Source organism: Anarhichas minor, unplaced genomic scaffold, assembly GCF_050575085.1.
Source record: "Anarhichas minor isolate MPS153535 unplaced genomic scaffold, ASM5057508v1 ptg000094l, whole genome shotgun sequence".
Lineage (NCBI taxonomy): Eukaryota > Metazoa > Chordata > Actinopteri > Perciformes > Anarhichadidae > Anarhichas > Anarhichas minor.
Genome location: NW_027466540.1, coordinates 985,367 through 1,004,566, shown reverse-complemented (window position 1 = coordinate 1,004,566; position 19,200 = coordinate 985,367). Strand labels below are relative to the sequence as shown.

At 43.2% G+C, this 19,200-nt stretch overlaps 2 protein-coding genes across 11 annotated transcripts; both read left to right on the top strand.

The window, feature by feature from the left end:
* The first annotated feature begins 948 nt into the window (after positions 1–948).
* LOC142939159 (uncharacterized) lies at positions 949–6,378 on the top strand. 7 transcript variants are annotated; one of them, XM_076082373.1, is made up of 3 exons: positions 1,386–1,479; positions 2,945–3,210; positions 3,649–6,378. In XM_076082373.1, exons 2-3 carry the CDS (start codon positions 3,087–3,089, stop codon positions 5,034–5,036), a joined length of 1,512 nt encoding a protein of 503 aa, XP_075938488.1. In that variant the 5' UTR covers positions 1,386–1,479; positions 2,945–3,086; the 3' UTR covers positions 5,037–6,378. The 7 variants fall into 7 exon arrangements, 6 of the variants coding, with proteins under 6 accessions (XP_075938484.1, XP_075938488.1, XP_075938487.1 ...); XM_076082372.1 differs by having other exon boundaries at positions 1,387–1,479; positions 2,891–3,210; XM_076082370.1 differs by having other exon boundaries at positions 1,388–1,479; positions 2,165–3,210.
* Positions 6,379–10,689: 4,311 nt separating this feature from the next.
* Positions 10,690–18,146, top strand: LOC142939160 (uncharacterized). Of its 4 annotated transcripts, XM_076082377.1 has the most exons (3): positions 11,057–11,196; positions 11,882–15,826; positions 16,543–18,146. In XM_076082377.1, the coding sequence occupies exons 2-3, from the start codon at positions 15,790–15,792 to the stop codon at positions 17,910–17,912; spliced, it is 1,407 nt and encodes a 468-aa protein (XP_075938492.1). In that variant the 5' UTR covers positions 11,057–11,196; positions 11,882–15,789; the 3' UTR covers positions 17,913–18,146. The 4 variants fall into 4 exon arrangements, with proteins under 4 accessions (XP_075938490.1, XP_075938493.1, XP_075938491.1 ...); XM_076082375.1 differs by lacking the exon at positions 11,882–15,826 and having other exon boundaries at positions 10,690–11,196; XM_076082378.1 differs by having other exon boundaries at positions 11,054–13,342.
* The last annotated feature ends 1,054 nt before the right edge of the window (positions 18,147–19,200 follow it).

Genomic DNA, 19,200 nt, shown 5'->3' with positions numbered 1-19,200 from the left:
ACGAAATTGGGGTTCCCTGGAAAAGGCAACTTTAGCCTAGGAAAAAAAATTGGATCAACTCAAACCGTGTCTGGAGCAGAGAGGACAAGGCGAAGCAGAAACAGATGAAGTAATGTCCAAGAGGTAAAGAAAGAAACAAATATATTTGAATAAGACATATATATAGAATGCAAGAGAACTTTTACCTCCTTTGTGCGTTATTATAAAATATCTGCGGCATTCGCACCAGCCGTAATCGACCTGCAGTGTGTTGTATACGACAATGGAGTATAACCATGCAGTGACAGCCCTGACTGAACTTTGTAAAAAGGCTTTTACGTCATCCGTGAGCCTGAAATACATCACACCTAATAGAGTTGTGTGATATGGAATACTGCAACATGCAGAACAACAACAGACAACAAGAAAAGACTGAGTTTGTCAGCGCAAACCCGAGGATGCCCAGCTGACAATGGAATCAGGCCATGACCTGCGAGGAGGAAAGGACGGAGACAACAGGGGAGAAAGAGGAGAACAGAGGGGCAGAGGCTTTGAGACACACACACTAGCTGAAAACTTTGTGTGCCAATCCGGACACAGGAGAAGAGACTGCCACCAATCTATATGGAACAAAGACTGGTGGGAAGGCTCAACAATCAGAGGAGGGGAGGAGCAGGCGGCGGGGCGGACCCCAGTGATGGACCCCAGTGATGGACCATTCCACGCACACACATTACAACACAGAGGGTGAGTTAACTTTAGATTCTGACTATGACAACCTTGTACATTCAAAACACACATTAGAAACTAGACAGACACCACTAACACCCACATACCATGTGTATTCGAATGAAAAATTAAGGTTTTAGAAAGTTACCACCGATTATGTTACTATTATGTAACTATTAAGATGGAAATAACGACTTCCATACGTTTAAGGGCTTTTATTTTGTAGGTTACCAACTAACCCGGATGTTCTTCTGAGAACAACATGGCGCCTAACGTTGTTAGCAGCAGCAGCGTCTCTTTGTTGTGCTGATAAAGTCTCAGTTAGCTCCATCAGTACTGATCCATCAGAGTCTCTGTGTGTCTGGATAAACATGTCTGAATGGACTTTTAGCTCTTCACCTTTTTTTCTGGATGTTTCTCCTCTGACTCATCTCCCGGTAGCCTACAAAGCTATTGAAGTTAGCTTAGCATGCTAGCTGGAAACAGACCGACGGGGACGGAAGTGATCCACACAGCGCTAGTCAGAGTTTAATGAGAGCAAACGGTGTTTGTGACGCAGTTTGTGTGGTTCTGAGAACATGTCTAAAGTCCAAATGCTGAGATGTTTAGTCAACCAGCGACTAACTGCGGCTGCTGAAGAGATATTTGGTGTGTTTGAAAGAACGATAGCAGAGTATGAGGAGGAACTCTCTCGTTCAAAAGAGGAGAACGAGCGACAACGGAAACTACTGGACGCTGTTTTCATCCCTCAGCTTCGGTTACACAGAGCAGGTTGGTTCATTAAACACTCAGCATCTTTAACACACAAAGTAGATGAGATGAGAACGTGCAGCGTGTTGAAATCTAAAATATGTTCACATCACATAAGAGAGTTAACGGAATTGATTCCTGGTCCGGACAGTTTTTTTAGCGAACATTCCAATAACATCCACATCTATTCGGACCAACTTCTATCCTCGTTGTAACCACTGGGTGCTGTTGGTTTTTCGGGGATATTAACTTGTTTCAGAGAATTACCATCAATGCTGTCAACACATCCGGGACCGTAGTTCTGTCCTTCACAATAAGATATCACGCTTCAACAACTCCAAATGATGCAATAAAAGCTCCTTAATTTCCATTTGAGTGTATACCACCACCTGCTGGATGTTTTGTTAAACTCTTCTCATGTCAATCACTTGCAACACACCAGCTGATGCATGAATTTAACAATTATGTACACGTATATTATATATCACAGTTACTATTATAATACACAGTGCAGAGTAAGAGTTCTGTTACAACTAAAAACACAAATATTCATGATTGAAAAGCTACATTGTTGAAGCAAAAGACAAATTACTTTTTCAAAAGATTGAAAAGATGATGCAAACATTTATTTATATATAAACGGGACAAAAAGAAAATTAAAAATCAGGACACAAACAACATTTAACATAATCATCTTCATCATCAGCTCCTCGTCTCAGCCCACACACATGGTGTGATACCATGAGTGGCAGCTGTCACACTGGACCCACGACACCAATCCCTCCGAGCTCTCAGGATGGTCAGGTTTCCTGCACCGGCCGAACCCCCAAACTGTCTGCTCCATCTCTTCAGGAGTGTGACCTATGAACAGATTATTTTAACTTTTAATTAAAGAAAACTATCAGATGTTCATGGGTTGGCATACAAAGAAAGTTAACATGAAGTACACTACCGGTGGATGTCGTGGGTCCAGCAGACGAGGAGCTGGATGATGAAGGTCTGGTCTCTGCAGGTTGGGAGGCTGTATGAATATCAGAAAAAGCAAGAACATGTTTTGTTTACTCTCCATCATGACTAATGTCAACATCATGTTATAATATTGCTTGTTTTATTCAGATTATATAAAGTATACAGTGGGAGGGAGGGAGGAGTTTGGGACCCATGGAGGCCACACCCCACTGCTGATGTTGAAGGCTCTAAAATAATAATCATATTTTATTATATTATATTTCTAATCATAAGAGCCACTGCTGGCTTTCAACAAATGTACAGACAGTCTCTCTCACTCTCAAACACACACACACACACACACACACACACCAACATTATTTATATTATTTACTAGATCATTGTATATGAATATACTTTATGTAGCCTGGCTTATAAAAAACAAAAATCTTTTTATTTCCTTATGTCTGCTGTTACGTTTCAGAGCTACAAACAAACAGCTGCCTACCTTTAACTAGCGCTGCTTTGAAATTGGTAGGTTGGGCTGGATTCTACTGCCCTGACAGGGGGAGGTGAACCTCACCCATCAGGTGTTCCACCTCGGCCAGCCTAGTAGACCTTACCCCGGGAGGCATGATGCTGCAGTTAATGTACAGGTTCTCCAAGAGGCCCTCCATCAGATGCTCAAGGCCAAGACAAGAGGGTCAAAGGTCATGACCGTCTTCAGGCTGAAGAGGAGTCATACAGGTCTTACAGCCGGGAGAGACAAAAACGTTCAAAATACTTTCTCATTGGTGTACAAAGGTAATCGACAGTGATCAACAATGATAATAGTGATGTTAAGTTAGCAAAAAAGAAGACTCCTTCTCTCTCCCCCTCTCCTTGCATTCATCAAACTAAACCAGGGAACAGCATATATCCCCATTTCTATCCCCAACACCATGTGACTCAATTACCGTAAGTGACCAAATAGGGTGTACAAAATGGCCCATGCTGTACCTGACTCCTACTCTAATGTTATAGAAACAAGAACAACTCCCGCAAAGAGAAACTTTGTATCACAGCCAGGTAAAACACATGTCAGTTTTTAGTTTGTGTTAGTTTGAATGAGGTCTGAATATGTTCTACAAAATGTGCAACATGTCTCCCCACATTATAGGAAAGTAGTGAAATCAGTGGATTAGTTGTTAACATGAAATTACAGTTTTCTAAGGTGTGTATGTAATTCACTATTTTCCACAGACGTCCAGCAGCTGTTGGTGGTTAAAGAAGAGCAGCAGGAGTGGAGCTCCAGTCTGGACCAGGAGGACCCAGAGCCCCCACACATTAAAGAGGAACAGGAGGACCCAGAGCCCCCACACATTAAAGAGGACCAGGAGGACCCAGAGCCCCCACACATTAAAGAGGACCAGGAGGACCCAGAGCCCCCACACATTAAAGAGGAACAGGAGGACCCAGAGCCCCCACACATTAAAGAGGAACAGGAGGATCCAGAGCCCCCACACATTAAAGAGGAACAGGAGGACCCAGAGCCCCCACACATTAAAGAGCAACAGGAGTACCCAGAGCCCCCACACATTAAAGAGGAACAGGAGTACCCAGAGCCCCCACACATTAAAGAGGACCAAGAGGACCCAGAGCCCCCACACATTAAAGAGGAACAGGAGGAACTCTGGACCAGTCAGGAGGGAGAGCAGCTTCAAGGTCTGGAGGAGGCTGATATCAAGTTCTCATTCACTCCTGTGAAGAGTGAAGATGATGAAGAGGAAGCTCAGTCCTCACAGCTTCATCAAAGACAGACTGAACAGATGGAAACAGAAGCTGATGGAGAGGACTGTGGAGGACTAGAACCAGGCAGGAACTCAGATCCAGATAGACATCCAGAACCAGATACTAATGAGAAGACTGGAGACTCTTCTGACACTAATGACAGTGGTGATTGGAAGGAGACCAGAGAACCTCAGTCAGGTTTAAACTCTGTGAATAATGATGAAGTTCCTGTCAGTGATTCAAGATGTAGTGCTGGTGAGAAACTTTTCAGCTGCTCAGAATGTGGTAAAAGTTTCACTCGAAATGGAAGTCTGAAGAAACACATGAGATTCCACACAGGAGAGGATCTTTTCAGCTGCTCAGAATGTAAGAAATCTTTTGGACATGGTGGACATTTAAAGAGACACAGGATGATTCACACAGGAGAGAAACCTTTCAGCTGCTCAGTCTGTAAGAAATCTTTTTCAGATCGTGGACATTTAGAGAGACACATGGTAACTCACACAGGAGAGAAACCTTTCAGCTGCTCAGAATGTGGTAAAACTTTCACTCTGAATGGAAATCTGAAGACACACATGAAATTCCACACAGGAGAGAAACCTTTCAGCTGCTCAGAATGTGGTAAAACTTTCACTCAAAATGGAAATCTGAAGACACACATGCGATGTCACACAGGAGAGAAACCTTTCAGCTGCTCAGAATGTGGTAAAACTTTCGGTCTAAATGGAAGTCTGAAGAAACACATGAGAGTCCACACAGGAGAGAAACCTTTCAGCTGCTCTCTGTGCGATAATAGATTTCAGCACAAGTCAGCTCTGAAGTTACACATGAAAGCTCATACAAGAGACAACCGGCTGTAGTGGTTCTGTTTGTATAGAAAAGGTGAATCTGACACACCACATGGCACATAACTCAGGGGAAGAACTCTGGTGCTTTTTTCCTATCTTTATTCAAAAGCATGTTGTTTTAATGTGAGAGCATTACTTATTGATTCCACGTTCAGATTTTGAATTGTTTCCCTCAAAACCCTGTCCTCGCACACAATCAGCCCCCGCTTACGATTAGTGACACAATAAACCTTGATCGCTCTGAGAGATCCATGCTTTGTTTAAGCTGACGCCTCCTCACGTTGGCAGGGAGCTGAGTACTGTCTTTAGTTTGATCCGGTAGACTGATTGAGTTTTTATTTTCTAGTTAGTGTTGGTTTTCTAGAGGGGTCCGGGGCACGCTCACCTGGAAGAACATGTTGTACATTATTTCATCAATCTGGTGTGTTTTGAGACCAAAACAAGAGGCTAGTTCTATGAAGAACTTTGTGCTCTTGTGAACTATTGTGTGATCTTCTTTTAGCGGTGGAGGAATGTAACTAAGTACATTAACTTAAGTACAATTGTGAAGTACTTGTACTATACCTGAGTACCTGCAGCATTAAATGGATGAACACATTAATGCGTCAATTATTAGTATCCAATGATACAGGCCTACCATAAATATGTATTTGAAATGGGCCGTTCAGTATAGTCAGTATACTTTTTTGACATGACAGTACTTTTGTACTTGTACTTAATGTGGTCAGGTGGGTTTGTGCTCTTTCAGGTTTGGAGACCCTGACACCGTTTTTGCTTTCATCTCTGCAATATTAGTATGTTTCTCTGTAAATCATTTTCTTAGAAATAAATGTCTTTAATTTTTACACTTAAAGGGATATGTTGAGTATTACACTAAAACTGATATTGATTCTTTTAGGAGTCTAAAATACGTCCACAGCAGTACATTGCTTTTCTCCCAACTCCATCTACTGGAGTAATTCACTGACTGTGGAGAAGTACTTCATACAACCACACTTCTCAACATCTCAACTGTCCCTTTACATCTGTCTGATGCCTTTTTTTGTTGGTCTGTTTTAACAAAGGTTGGGTAATATTGTTAAGATACTTTTTGTAACCTCCTGGACAAAGTTGACTTCATAACAGTTTGTGACTAAAGATTTGTCTGGCTTCATCAGGTCAAAAGACATGCATGTGTTGCCAAAACTGGTCTGAGTCAAGCTAAATTCTAATTTTTGGAACCAGCAGTTGCATTGCTGTATTCTAATTTTATATACTATATAACTAAATATTAACTATATATTCACTTGTCTTATCACTAAGAGTGTTCAATAATCCTAATAAAGCAGTTTGGCTATATTTGTTTTAATTTTGAGCCGTTTTGAGCTGTCACATCTGTCATATCATAAAAATAAATCTCTGGGATGTGTGTATGTAAGCTTGGTAAGGCCTGTGATTGGCCGATTTAATCATGTGACACCTCGTTAGATGCGGGATAGTCCAACGGGAGCCATGCGGGGGTGTTTGAGGATATGCGGCTCTGTTTACCCACTGAAAATCTCAGATAGGCTGGCCGAACCCCCCTGTCTACATTCATTGGTCCACCTGGCTGAATCCCTGCCATTTTCTCATTCATTCTGTCAGAGCCGCCATTTTACGCACACACACAGAGGGCAAGGCGTAGTGCAGGGCTGCAGCAGATCTGAACGGATTAGCAGGTTTCTTCGTCACGAAAATCAGCAAATGGTACGTGCCAGTTCAATTTTTTTTCTGCTGAAATGTGGGTTGATGGTTGGCAAAACTTATATAGCTTTTGAAGAAAGAGAGTAATTTGGACACGTCCAGTCGACGCCGGGTCGAATCACGCCCCTACTGGATGTGTCCTTCCGCCATGATCGCTGCGCGCTTTGTCATGAGAGACCCGAACAAAGAGCATAGTACGCAGATTTCTGCCCAAAAAAACGTGGTATTGTGGTAAATCTTCTAGATATCTTCTAGATATGATCTTAGTTCATGTATAATTGTGTTTTGCAGTGTGTAAAATGGCTCCCATGGTTGTTTCGCCCAGAATCTCTTTGTTACACAGGTATATGATATGTCATAAAATTGTATTCGTTTCGCAAAAGTGAATTGTACACAGAGTACACATGTGTGTACCCCCTCTAGGTCCCCTTTAAAGGGGACCCTCATCACCAAGAGGTTCAAGTATGTATTTTATGGGCCACGTGTGTATTTAAAGAGTAGAGTTGTGCAAGGATGTGTAGCAGTAAGTAATTGTCATAAGGATGTAAGTGTCCGAGTCATTGGGGGTCCTGGGTTTTGTTAATGAGCCCAACTGCAGACGGGAAGAAACTGTTTTTTTGGCGTGAGGTCTTGGTCCTGATGGACCGCAGCCTCCTGCCAGAGGGAAGGGATTTAAAGAGTTTGTGTCCAGGGTGAGAGGGGTCGGCTACAATCTTTCTTGCTCGCCTCAGAGTCCTGGAGGCAAACAAGTCGTGGTGGACTGCAGCCAATCAATCTCTCAGCAGAGCGAATGATGCAGTCTGAACTTGTCCTTGGCAGTGGCTGCAGCGTACCAGAAGGTGATGGAGGAGCAGAGGATGGACTCCATGATGGCAGTGTAGAAGTGCACCATCATTGTCTTTGGTAGGTTGAACTCCTTCAGCTGCCTCAGGAAGTACATCCTCTCCTCAGCCTTCTAGGTGATGGAGCTGATGTTCAGCTCTCACTTGAGGTCCTGGGTTCTGGTGGAGCCCAGGAAGCTGAAGGACTCCACAGTGGTGACCTGTGAGTCACACAGGGTGGGGCGCTTTAGGCTGGTAGTTTATGATCTGTCAGACCTCTACAGACAGAAGTCACTTGCTGAGAGCTGGTGTTGCAGTTTCTTAGAGTACTGTTGTTTAGCGTCTCTCACCGCCTTGCTAAACCTGTATTTTGACTCTTGAACATGTCCTTGTCCCCACTCCTAAATGCTTGTTCCTTTTGCAACCGTAGCTGTCTGAGTTAAGCTGTTAACCAGGGTTTGTCGTTGTTATAACTCCCCCTGGTGCATGATGGTACACAGCTGTCTTCACAGAAGCTGATGTATGACGTTACAGCCTCTGTGTACTCATCCAGACTGTTAGTAGCAGTCCTGAAAACATCCCAGTCTGTACAGCCCGAAGATCCTCCATAGCTTCACTGGTCCACTGCTTTGCTATCCTGACAGCAGGCTTACAGAGCTTTAATTTCTGCCTGTATGCAGGAATCAGAGTGTCCCAGTGCAGCACAAGGGACTGTGTGATAGGCCCCGCTTATTGTGGTGTAACAGTGATCTAAAATGTTCTCCTCTCTGGTTGAGCATTCAATAAACTGTCTGTATTTAGGAAGTTCATGGCTGAGGTTACCTTTGTTGAAGTCACCAAGGACAATAACTAGGATCACAGGACTCAATGACTACAGGCCCGTCGCCCTGACCTCTGTGGTCATGAAGTCTTTTGAGCGCCTTGTCCTGTCCCACCTTAAAACCCTCACCGACCCACTCCTGGACCCCCTGAAGTTTGCCTACAGAGCCAACAGGTCTGTAGACGACGCAGTCAACTTGGCCCTTCATTTCATCCTCCAGCATCTGGACTCCCCAGGAACCTACGCCAGGATCCTGTTTGTGGACTTCAGCTCTGCCTTCAACACTATCATCCCGTCTTTGCTGCAGTACAAGCTCTCCCAGCTGCACGTGCCCGACTCCACCTGCAAGTGGATCACAGACTTCCTGTCTGACAGGAAGCAGCACGTCAAGCTGGGAAAACACGTCTCAGCCTCCCGGACCATCAGCACCGGTTCCCCCCAAGGCTGCGTTCTTTCCCCTCTGCTCTTCTCCCTGTACACCAACAGCTGCACCACCAGTCCGTCAAGCTCCTGAAGTTCGCGGATGACACCACCCGCATTGGACTCATCTCTGGTGGGGATGAGTCCGCCTACAGGTGGGAGACTGGCCATCTGGTGACCTGGTGCGGTCTGAACAACTTGGAGCTCAACGCTCGAAAGACAGTGGATATGGTTGTGGATTTCCGGAAGATTGCAGCCCCACCTGCCCCTATCACCCTGTGTGACTCCCCCGTCGACGTGGTGGAGTCCTTCCGCTTCCTGGGCTCCATCATATCCCAGGACCTCAAGTGAGAGCTGAACATCAGCTCCATCACAAAGAAGGCCCAGCAGAGGATGTACTTCCTGAGGCAGCTGAAGAAACTCAACCTGCCAAAGACAATGATGGTGCATTTCTACACAGCCATCATTGAGTCCATCCTCTGCTCCTCCATCACAGTCTGGTACGCTGCAGCCACTGCCAAGGGCAGGCTGCAGTGCATCATTCGCTCTGCCGAGAGGGTGATTGGCTGCAATCTGCCGTCCCTCTATGACTTGTTCGCTTCAAGGACCCTGAAGCGAGCAAGAAAGATTGTAACCGACCCCTCTCACCCTGGACAAAAACTGTTCGTGCCCCTCCCATCTGGCAGGAGGCTGAGGTCCATCAGGACCAAGACCTCACGCCACATAAACAGCTTCTTTCCATCTGCAGTCGGGCTCACTAACAGAGCCCGGGACCCCCACTGACTCTGTCATCCCCAGGATAAGTTCCCACCGGTCACTCCCCTGCATCCCTTCTATTACACTCGACACTTTTACACTACAATTACATCTCACTTGTTTATAGTCCTATTCGTTGTTTATAGTCCTGTTATCTGTTCGTTTGTGCACTTTATTATAGATTTCACTTTATTTTATGTTTCACTTCATTTTATATTTCATTTATTTTATATCTTACTTTATTTTATATCTCTCTGTAAATTGTAATATGTTTCTACTTGCACTGATTGTTGTTGATTGTTAAATGTTTGCACCTCCCGTCACGCCAAATTCCTTGTATGTTCAACATACATGGCAATAAACGGTTCTGATTCTGATTCTGAACTAAAGGGTCCGGGTTGGTCTGTTCCACAGACAGTATCTGTACACACAGTATATGTATGTATTAAAAGTATTAAAATGTCCTGTGTGATTTTTTTTATATCATTAAATGAGTATTGCTATCATGTATTAATGTAAAAGCAGGATTTTACTGTTGTAGTTTGCAGTGAGAAATGGTGTCACAATTATCCAGAGCCCAAAGTGACACCTTCACTATATTACTTTGTTACTGATACATTCATGTTATTAAATAGAACAAGCAGCATCTTCACATTGGTGAAGCTGGAACTATGAAATGTTTTTACATGTAAAAAGACTCTAACCATCAAAATAGTTTCCAACTAATGTTTTGTCAGTCACAAAATAATTAATCATCCAATAGTTTCAGCTGTACTTGTATAAACTATTGGGTAGTTTTAACTGGCAACAAAACGTATCACATGAACTCCTTATATATTTGGGACAAGTACTATATTTGTACACAAGTGAATGTGATAAATCTACAGTGTTAAATGTTTGTGCTGCTTCAGTGAAGTCTGTATCTCAAATCTGTAATGTGAACTCTTTTATTGTAGCTCAGCAGCATGACAGTTGGATATTGGTTAAATGTATTTAGTTTTATGTTATTTATTTTTAAAAGTCTTGAATATATTGTGTTCGACATGTAAAAATACGTGTCAGTAAAAACCTGGATGTTTTATTTTGACGGGGAAGAGGACCCGGAAGTGTTCTTCACTGTGGCTGACTGTGAACAGAATGGCGTCTAGCTCGTGAAGGAGTTTTTACGTTGATAAAGTCTCAGTTAGCTCCATCAGTACTGATCCACCAGAGTCTCTGTGTGTCTGGATAAACATGTCTGAATGGACTTTTAGCTCTTCACCTTTTTTTCTGGATGTTTCTCCTCTGACTCATCTCCCGGTAGCCTACAAAGCTATTGAAGTTAGCTTAGCATGCTAGCTGGAAACAGACCGACGGGGACGGAAGTGATCCACACAGCGCTAGTCAGAGTTTAATGAGAGCAAACGGTGTTTGTGACGCAGTTTGTGTGGATGTGAGAACATGTCTAAAGTCCAAATGCTGAGATGTTTAGTCAACCAGCGACTAACTGCGGCTGCTGAAGAGATATTTGGTGTGTTTGAAAGAACGATAGCAGAGTACGAGGAGGAACTCTCTCGTTCAAAAGAGGAGAACGAGCGACAACGGAAACTACTGGACGGTGTTTTCATCCCTCAGCTTCGGTTACACAGAGCAGGTTGGTTCATTAAACACTCAGCATCTTTAACACACAAAGTAGATGAGATGAGAACGTGCAGCGTGTTGAAATCTAAAATATGTTCACATCACATAAGAGAGTTAACGGAATTGATTCCTGGTCCGGACAGTTTTTTTAGCGAACATTCCAATAACATCCACATCTATTCGGACCAACTTCTATCCTCGTTGTAACCACTGGGTGCTGTTGGTTTTTCGGGGATATTAACTTGTTTCAGAGAATTACCATCAATGCTGTCAACACATCCGGGACCGTAGTTCTGTCCTTCACAATAAGATATCACGCTTCAACAACTCCAAATGATGCAATAAAAGCTCCTTAATTTCCATTTGAGTGTATACCACCACCTGCTGGATGTTTTGTTAAACTCTTCTCATGTCAATCACTTGCAACACACCAGCTGATGCATGAATTTAACAATTATGTACACGTATATTATATATCACAGTTACTATTATAATACACAGTGCAGAGTAAGAGTTCTGTTACAACTAAAAACACAAATATTCATGATTGAAAAGCTACATTGTTGAAGCAAAAGACAAATTACTTTTTCAAAAGATTGAAAAGATGATGCAAACATTTATTTATATATAAACGGGACAAAAAGAAAATTAAAAATCAGGACACAAACAACATTTAACATAATCATCTTCATCATCAGCTCCTCGTCTCAGCCCACACACATGGTGTGATACCATGAGTGGCAGCTGTCACACTGGACCCACGACACCAATCCCTCCGAGCTCTCAGGATGGTCAGGTTTCCTGCACCGGCCGAACCCCCAAACTGTCTGCTCCATCTCTTCAGGAGTGTGACCTATGAACAGATTATTTTAACTTTTAATTAAAGAAAACTATCAGATGTTCATGGGTTGGCATACAAAGAAAGTTAACATGAAGTACACTACCGGTGGATGTCGTGGGTCCAGCAGACGAGGAGCTGGATGATGAAGGTCTGGTCTCTGCAGGTTGGGAGGCTGTATGAATATCAGAAAAAGCAAGAACATGTTTTGTTTACTCTCCATCATGACTAATGTCAACATCATGTTATAATATTGCTTGTTTTATTCAGATTATATAAAGTATACAGTGGGAGGGAGGGAGGAGTTTGGGACCCATGGAGGCCACACCCCACTGCTGATGTTGAAGGCTCTAAAATAATAATCATATTTTATTATATTATATTTCTAATCATAAGAGCCACTGCTGGCTTTCAACAAATGTACAGACAGTCTCTCTCACTCTCAAACACACACACACACACACCAACATTATTTATATTATTTACTAGATCATTGTATATGAATATACTTTATGTAGCCTGGTTTAAAAAAAACAAAATAATATTTTTATTTCCTTATGTCTGCTGTTACGTTTCAGAGCTACAAACAAACAGCTGCCTACCTTTAACTAGCGCTACGATTCTATGTACGTTTTTTCACGCTTCTTTGAAATGTGTAGGTTGGACTGGATTCTACTGCCCTGACAGGGGGAGGTGAACCTCACATTACATTAGACATTTAGTAGACGCTTTTTTCCAAAGCGACTTACAATAAGTGTATTCAACATAGGTATTCAAGAGAACTACTAGTCACCAGAAGTCATAAGTAGGCTACATCTCCTTTTTTTAAAACAGCATCTAAGACAGGGGTCAGCAACCTGCGGCTCTTCAGCCCCTCTGTTGCGGCTCCCTGAGTCTACATCCACACTAATACGTTTTTGTTAAACGATCTCCATCCACATAGCGTTTCAGCATAATTTTCTAAACCGGTACCAGGCCGTGGATCATTTGGTACCGGGCCGCACAGAAAGAATACATTTCAAAATTTCATCCGCCTGTGGCTCTTGACACATGTCAAGACGCTCGTCTCGGTCACGTGATACGTTACCTCAAAAATTAAGCCCACAAAATAGCGAAAATTAGTAAATAACTTTTGGAGAGCTTCTTTGCAAAGAGGAAAGGCCACTAAGGAGACAGAAGAAGAGCCGACAACTTCCAAGAAAATGAAAGCTTCATTTAACAGACAACATCAGGAGTCTGATTAAACATCAGGAGTGATTCTGACACGCCAAACCCGCTCTGCAGAACATGTGTCCACAGAGAAGATCAGCTGCTGGAGATGGTAAATGACGGTGGGCTTAAAAGTATGTTTGAGACAACAACTCTGCTGGTGTTTGGATTAAAATCAAGGCTGAATATCCTGAGATCTCCACTAAAGCACTGAAACCCTGCTCACCATTTCACACATCCTCTTTGTGAAGCGAGATGTTCTGCAGTGACATCAATCAAAACTAAATTACGGAGTAGATACTACAGACTGGACATCAGGAACACACTTCGGGTGTCATTGTCTCCCGTTACCCCAGATGGGACCGTCTCGTTGCAGAGAAACAAGCTCAGGGCTCCACTGATTCAGCGTTATTGTGAATTGTATTTATTTATGCATTTTATATTTGTTTTTAAGCCGATCATATTTTATTTTGTCGTGTTTATCCGCCACACCTTGAAGGCTGGTCCGTGAAAATATTGTCTTACATGAAACCGGTCCGTGGTGCAAAAAGGTTGGAGACCTCTGATCTAAATGATCTCCATCCAGACTCAAATGCCTGAAATCGAATATCACGTGACTATTCACGTACACCGGGCATGCGGGTGGGTGCCGGTGTAAACAGGAAGTGGATTGGTTGCTGAAAGCCGCTAATGTGACTTCAGACGGCCGCTCCGTAGGTCTGATAATGCCGCTGGACACGCTGCTCGCTAATCGCTCCAATAACAGCTGCTTCCTCCGTAATAATGCAGACTTTAACTGGACAACAGCTGCTAGTAAAGACAACAAGGTCAGTAATACCTGACCTTAAATACAAATGTTTTAATATTTTGTCAACTAAAATGTGCGTCACATCCTATTACACCTGTCAAGAGCCTTTCCCTGCAGGTGGCTAATCATGATTTTCAGCCCCCGCCCTCAGTAAACTATCAATGGATAAATCCAAAAAAGAAAAGTCTCGGAGGAAAATAGAGAGTTTAATTCTGCGTGGACGTCTTCATTTGCTTTCACTGCCAACGATGCTGGCTTACCTGTATGTTTGATATGTGCAAACAATGTAATGTTGAATGTCACTTCCAGAACAAGCACACAGCATGTAGGAGCCAGGTGTGGCCTGTGTCATTTTGTATGCCCTTTTTCGTCACTTCCGGTGCACTTCCGGTGATTGAGTCACGTGGTACTGGGAATGGCCACAATGGGGGTTTATCAGCTGTCAGAGTTGGACTAGGGGAAGGATTGGAAGGAGAGGGGGTGAGAGAGGGAGCCTTATTTTTTGTTGACCGCTATTTCACGCTATTTTTACATGTTATTCATATTGACAAATTATTGAGTTATGATTGTATGCCATCTATAATCAACGTTTATTTGTTGCCCACAAATAAACACTCGAAACTCATCCACTGGATTCCGGAAGTCATTCGCTTAGCCTCTCAGTGACTTCTGGAAAGTTGCTCATAGTCACCTACACAGCATTTGCTGAAAAGTGTCACGCTGGAGATGATTTCTCAACTGCTGCAGCAAACTCTCCTCTTCATAAGAGTTTGATATTATTAAAATAGCAATAAAATGTCAAGAATTGTCTTTATTCTTGTTCTATAATTTCATAAATACAACAAACTATAGTTTTTGTATATATAATATAACTATATCAAAACTTTATAAGCTGTGATATCAAATAGCTTTTGCTGCTCCAGACAAATTTTATTTGGTGGAAAACAGAGCAAAATGGCTCTTTGGATAGTAAAGGTTGCCGACCCCTGATCTAAGAGCATAACCCAGAGCCAAAGTACAGTGCAGAAACAAACAAAAACAATAAGTGCAACAACAAAGCCGTGACCGGGTCGATCGGACGCAGGGACCTCTGAGCGACGGGGCAACCAATCGCCCCAAAGCAGCAGAGCGAAGTGGTCGGGTGGGGGTGTAGGGCTTGACCATGGCCTGGCAATAGGAAGGAGCTGTTCCTTTCACTGCCCTGTAGGCTAGCACCAGAGTCTTAAACTGGATGCGAGCTCTTACAGGTAGCCAGTGTAGAAAACGGAGAAGGGAAGTTGTGTGGTAGAACCTGGGGCGATTGAACACCAGGCGAGCTGCAGCTTTCTGGACAAGCTCCAGAGGTCTGATAGCCGACGCCGGGGCTCCGGCAAGTAGAGAGTTGCAGTAGTCCAGGCGGGAGATGACAAGAGCCTGGATGAGCACCTGCGCCGTCTCGCCAGTGAGGAAGGGGCGAATCCTCCTGATGTTGTAGAGCAGGAATCTGCAGGAGCGTGTAACTGATGAAATGTTTGCTGAGAATGACAGTTGGTCATCCAGGGTCACACCCAGGTTCCTCGCAGTCCGAGTTGGCGTCACCACGGTATCGTCAATGGTGATGGACAGGTCTCGGTGCGGGCAACCCTTCACCTGGAGGAACAGTAGCTCGGTTTTGTCCAGGTTGAGCTTGAGGTGGTGTGTCGTCATCCACTTCGAGATGTCAGCCAAGCACGCAGCGATGCGTGCCTCCACTTGGGTGTCACTGGGGGGAAATGACAAGACCAGCTGGGTGTCATCGGCATAACAATGGTAAGAGAAGTCATGCGAGCGAATAACAGAACCCAGAGATGTTGTGTAGAGCGATAAGAGAAGGGGGCCTAGGACTGAACCTTGTGGAACCCCGTAGTCAGCATGCGTGGTTCCGACACGGCCCCCCTCCATGTCACCTGGTAGGATCGACCTGTCAGGTAGGAGGTGTTCCACCTCGGCCAGCCTAGTAGACCTTACCCCGGGAGGCATGATGCCGCAGTTAATGCACGGGTTCTCCAAGAGGCTCTCCATCAGATACTCGAGGCCAAGACATGAGGGGCAAAGGTCATGACCGTCTTCAGGCTGAAGAGGAGTCATACAGGTCTTACAGCCGGGGGAGACAAAAACGTTCAAAATACTTTCTCATTGGTGTACAAAGGTAATAGACAGCGATCAACAATGATAATAGTGATAATAGCGATGTTAGCGGTCAGCAAAAAAGAAGACTCCTTCTCTCACCCCCTGTCCTATTCATCAAACTAAACCACTGAACAGCATATATCCCCATTGCTATCCCCAACACCATGTGACTCAATTACCGTAAGTGTAACATGTCAGTTTTTAGTTTCTTTTAGTTTGAATGAGGTCTGAATATGTTCTACAAAATGTGCAACATGTCTCCCCACATTATAGGAAAGTAGTGAAATCAGTGGATTAGTTGTTAACATGAAATTACAGTTTTCTAAGGTGTGTATGTAATTCATTATTTTCCACAGACGTCCAGCAGCTGTTGGTGGTTAAAGAAGAGCAGCAGGAGTGGAGCTCCAGTCTGGACCAGGAGGACCCAGAGCCCCCACACGTTGAAGAGGACCAGGAAGACCCAGAACCCCCACACATTAAAGAGGACCAGGAGGACCCAGAGCCCCCACACATTAAAGAGGAACAGGAGGAACACTGGACCAGTCAGGAGGGAGAGCAGCTTCAAGGTCTGGAGGAGGCTGATATCAAGTTCTCATTCACTCCTGTGAAGAGTGAAGATGATGAAGAGGAAGCTCAGTCCTCACAGCTTCATCAAAGACAAACTGAACAGATGGAAACAGAAGCTGATGGAGAGGACTGTGGAGGACCAGAATCAGGCAGGAACTCTGAACCAGATACTGATCAGAAGACTGGAGACTCTTCTGACACTGATGACAGTGGTGATTGGAAGGAGACCAGAGAACCTCAGTCAGGTTTAAACTCTGTGAATAATGATGAAGTTCCTGTCAGTGATTCAAGATGTAGTGCTGGTGAGAAACTATTTAGCTGCTCTGAGTGTGAGAAAACATTTGGCAAGACTCAATATCTGAAGAAACACATGATGATTCACACAGGAAAGAAACCTTTCAGCTGCTCAGTCTGTAAGAAATCTTTTGGACGGAGGCAAGCTTTAAACAGACACATGGTAACTCACACAGGAAAGAAACCTTTCAGCTGCTCAGAATGTAATACATCTTTTTCACGTAGTGGACATTTACAGAGACACATGAGGTGTCACACAGGGGAAAAACTTTTCAGCTGCTCCCTCTGTAAGAAATCCTTTGGACGGAGGGAATCTTTACTGAAACACATGAGAATTCACACAGGAGAGAAACCTTTCAGCTGCTCAGAATGTAGTAAAACTTTCACTCAAAATGATGGTCTGAAGATACACATGAGATTCCACACAGGAGAGAAACCTTTCAGCTGCTCAGAATGTAGTAAAACTTTCACTCAAAGTGGAAGTCTGAAGAAACACATGAGATTCCACACAGGAGAGAAACCTTTCAGCTGCTCAGAATGTAGTAAAACTTTCACTCAAAGTGAAAGTCTGAAGAAACACATGAGATTCCACACAGGAGAGAAACCTTTCAGCTGCTCAGAATGTAGTAAAACTTTCACTCAAAGTGGACATCTGAAGAAACACATGCTAACTCACACAGGAGAGAAACCTTTCAGCTGCTCAGAATGTGGTAAAACTTTCAGTCTAAGTGGAAGTCTGAAGATACACATGAGAATTCACACAGGAGAGAAACCTTTCAGCTGCTCTCTGTGCGATAATAGATTTCAGCACAAGTCAGCTCTGAAGTTACACATGAAAGCTCATACAAGAGACAACCAGCTGTAGTGGTTCTGTTTGTATAGAAAAGGTGAATCTGACACACCACATGGCACATAACTCAGGGGAAGAACTCTGGTGCTTTTTTCCTATCTTTATTCAAAAGCATGTTGTTTTAATGTGAGAGCATTACTTATTGATTCCACGTTCAGATTTTGAATTGTTTCCCTCAAAACCCTGTCCTCGCACACAATCAGCCCCCGCTTACGATTAGTGACACAATAAACCTTGATCGCTCTGAGAGATCCATGCTTTGTTTAAGGTGACGCCTCCTCACGTTGGCAGGGAGCTGAGTACTGTCTTTAGTTTGATCCGGTAGACTGATTGAGTTTTTATTTTCTAGTTGGTGTTGGTTTTCTAGAGGGGTCCGGGTCACGCTCACCTGGAAGCAGCGTCGGAAATACACGAGGGCAAAGGGCAAAACTGCCCCTAAGAAATATCATTTTGCCCCTGATATCACTAGGAGAGGGGCAAAAAACGCCCCTGAACTTTCTAAACGAATAAATAAATGGAGCGCTTCTTAATCAGACCTGTGACTGCGAGATCTGCGGTCAACTCAGCGGACACTTAAATTTTAGTGCACCTATATCCTGAAATTCACGGTAAACTCATTCAAACGGCAGATAGGGAGCAAGCGAAGGACTTTGAAAATTAACGGAAAGATTAACGTGAGACAACATCCGGTTTCTTCAGACGAACATCCGGTTTTCAGAATAAGATGCCAACAAAGTATACATATTGCATAATGGAAATTAGATTAAATTAATTATATTCACATTAAATATAAAACATGCTACCTGCATCTCGTGAGTTAAAGGGAAAATACACCTAAATTGTGCGTATAGTGTCTTCATTCTTTGATTTGAGGGTTGCTAATGAATAATACCTGACTGACAGTCAATTAAGATATTTTACTAAGTAAAAACTCTGAACTGAATTTGTACCTTCAAATGGCACATTTTTTAGATTTTTAAGGTGCTATAAAAATGTTTTTCTCAAAAATTCCACACAATGACTGATGTATAAGTTCAGGGCAAAAATGGGTAATATCACAATATTTGAGGTGCTACAAAAATATTTTTTCTCAATAATTCCATACAATGACTGATGTATATGTAATCAAGGCATCGTTGACTTAATAGTTGTTTAAAACATTTAATAATAACAATAAATAACCACAAAGAAATAAGAATAAAATTGAATATGATTGTCTGATTTATGTTTGTTTTTTGTTTAAAAAATCTATGAAAACACTTTGAATCTGTAGACTACTGCCTAATAGTCTTATTATTGCCAT

Excerpts from the sequence above, each read along its gene's own strand:
- LOC142939160 (XM_076082375.1), top strand. The coding sequence starts at position 11,004 with ATGTCTAAAGTCCAAATGCTGAGATGTTTAGTCAACCAGCGACTAACT. Across the intron at positions 11,197-16,542 it reads GCTTCGGTTACACAGAGCAG|ACGTCCAGCAGCTGTTGGTG; the intron begins GTTGGTTCATTA and ends TATTTTCCACAG.
- LOC142939159 (XM_076082369.1), top strand. The coding sequence starts at position 1,287 with ATGTCTAAAGTCCAAATGCTGAGATGTTTAGTCAACCAGCGACTAACT. Across the intron at positions 1,480-3,648 it reads GCTTCGGTTACACAGAGCAG|ACGTCCAGCAGCTGTTGGTG; the intron begins GTTGGTTCATTA and ends TATTTTCCACAG.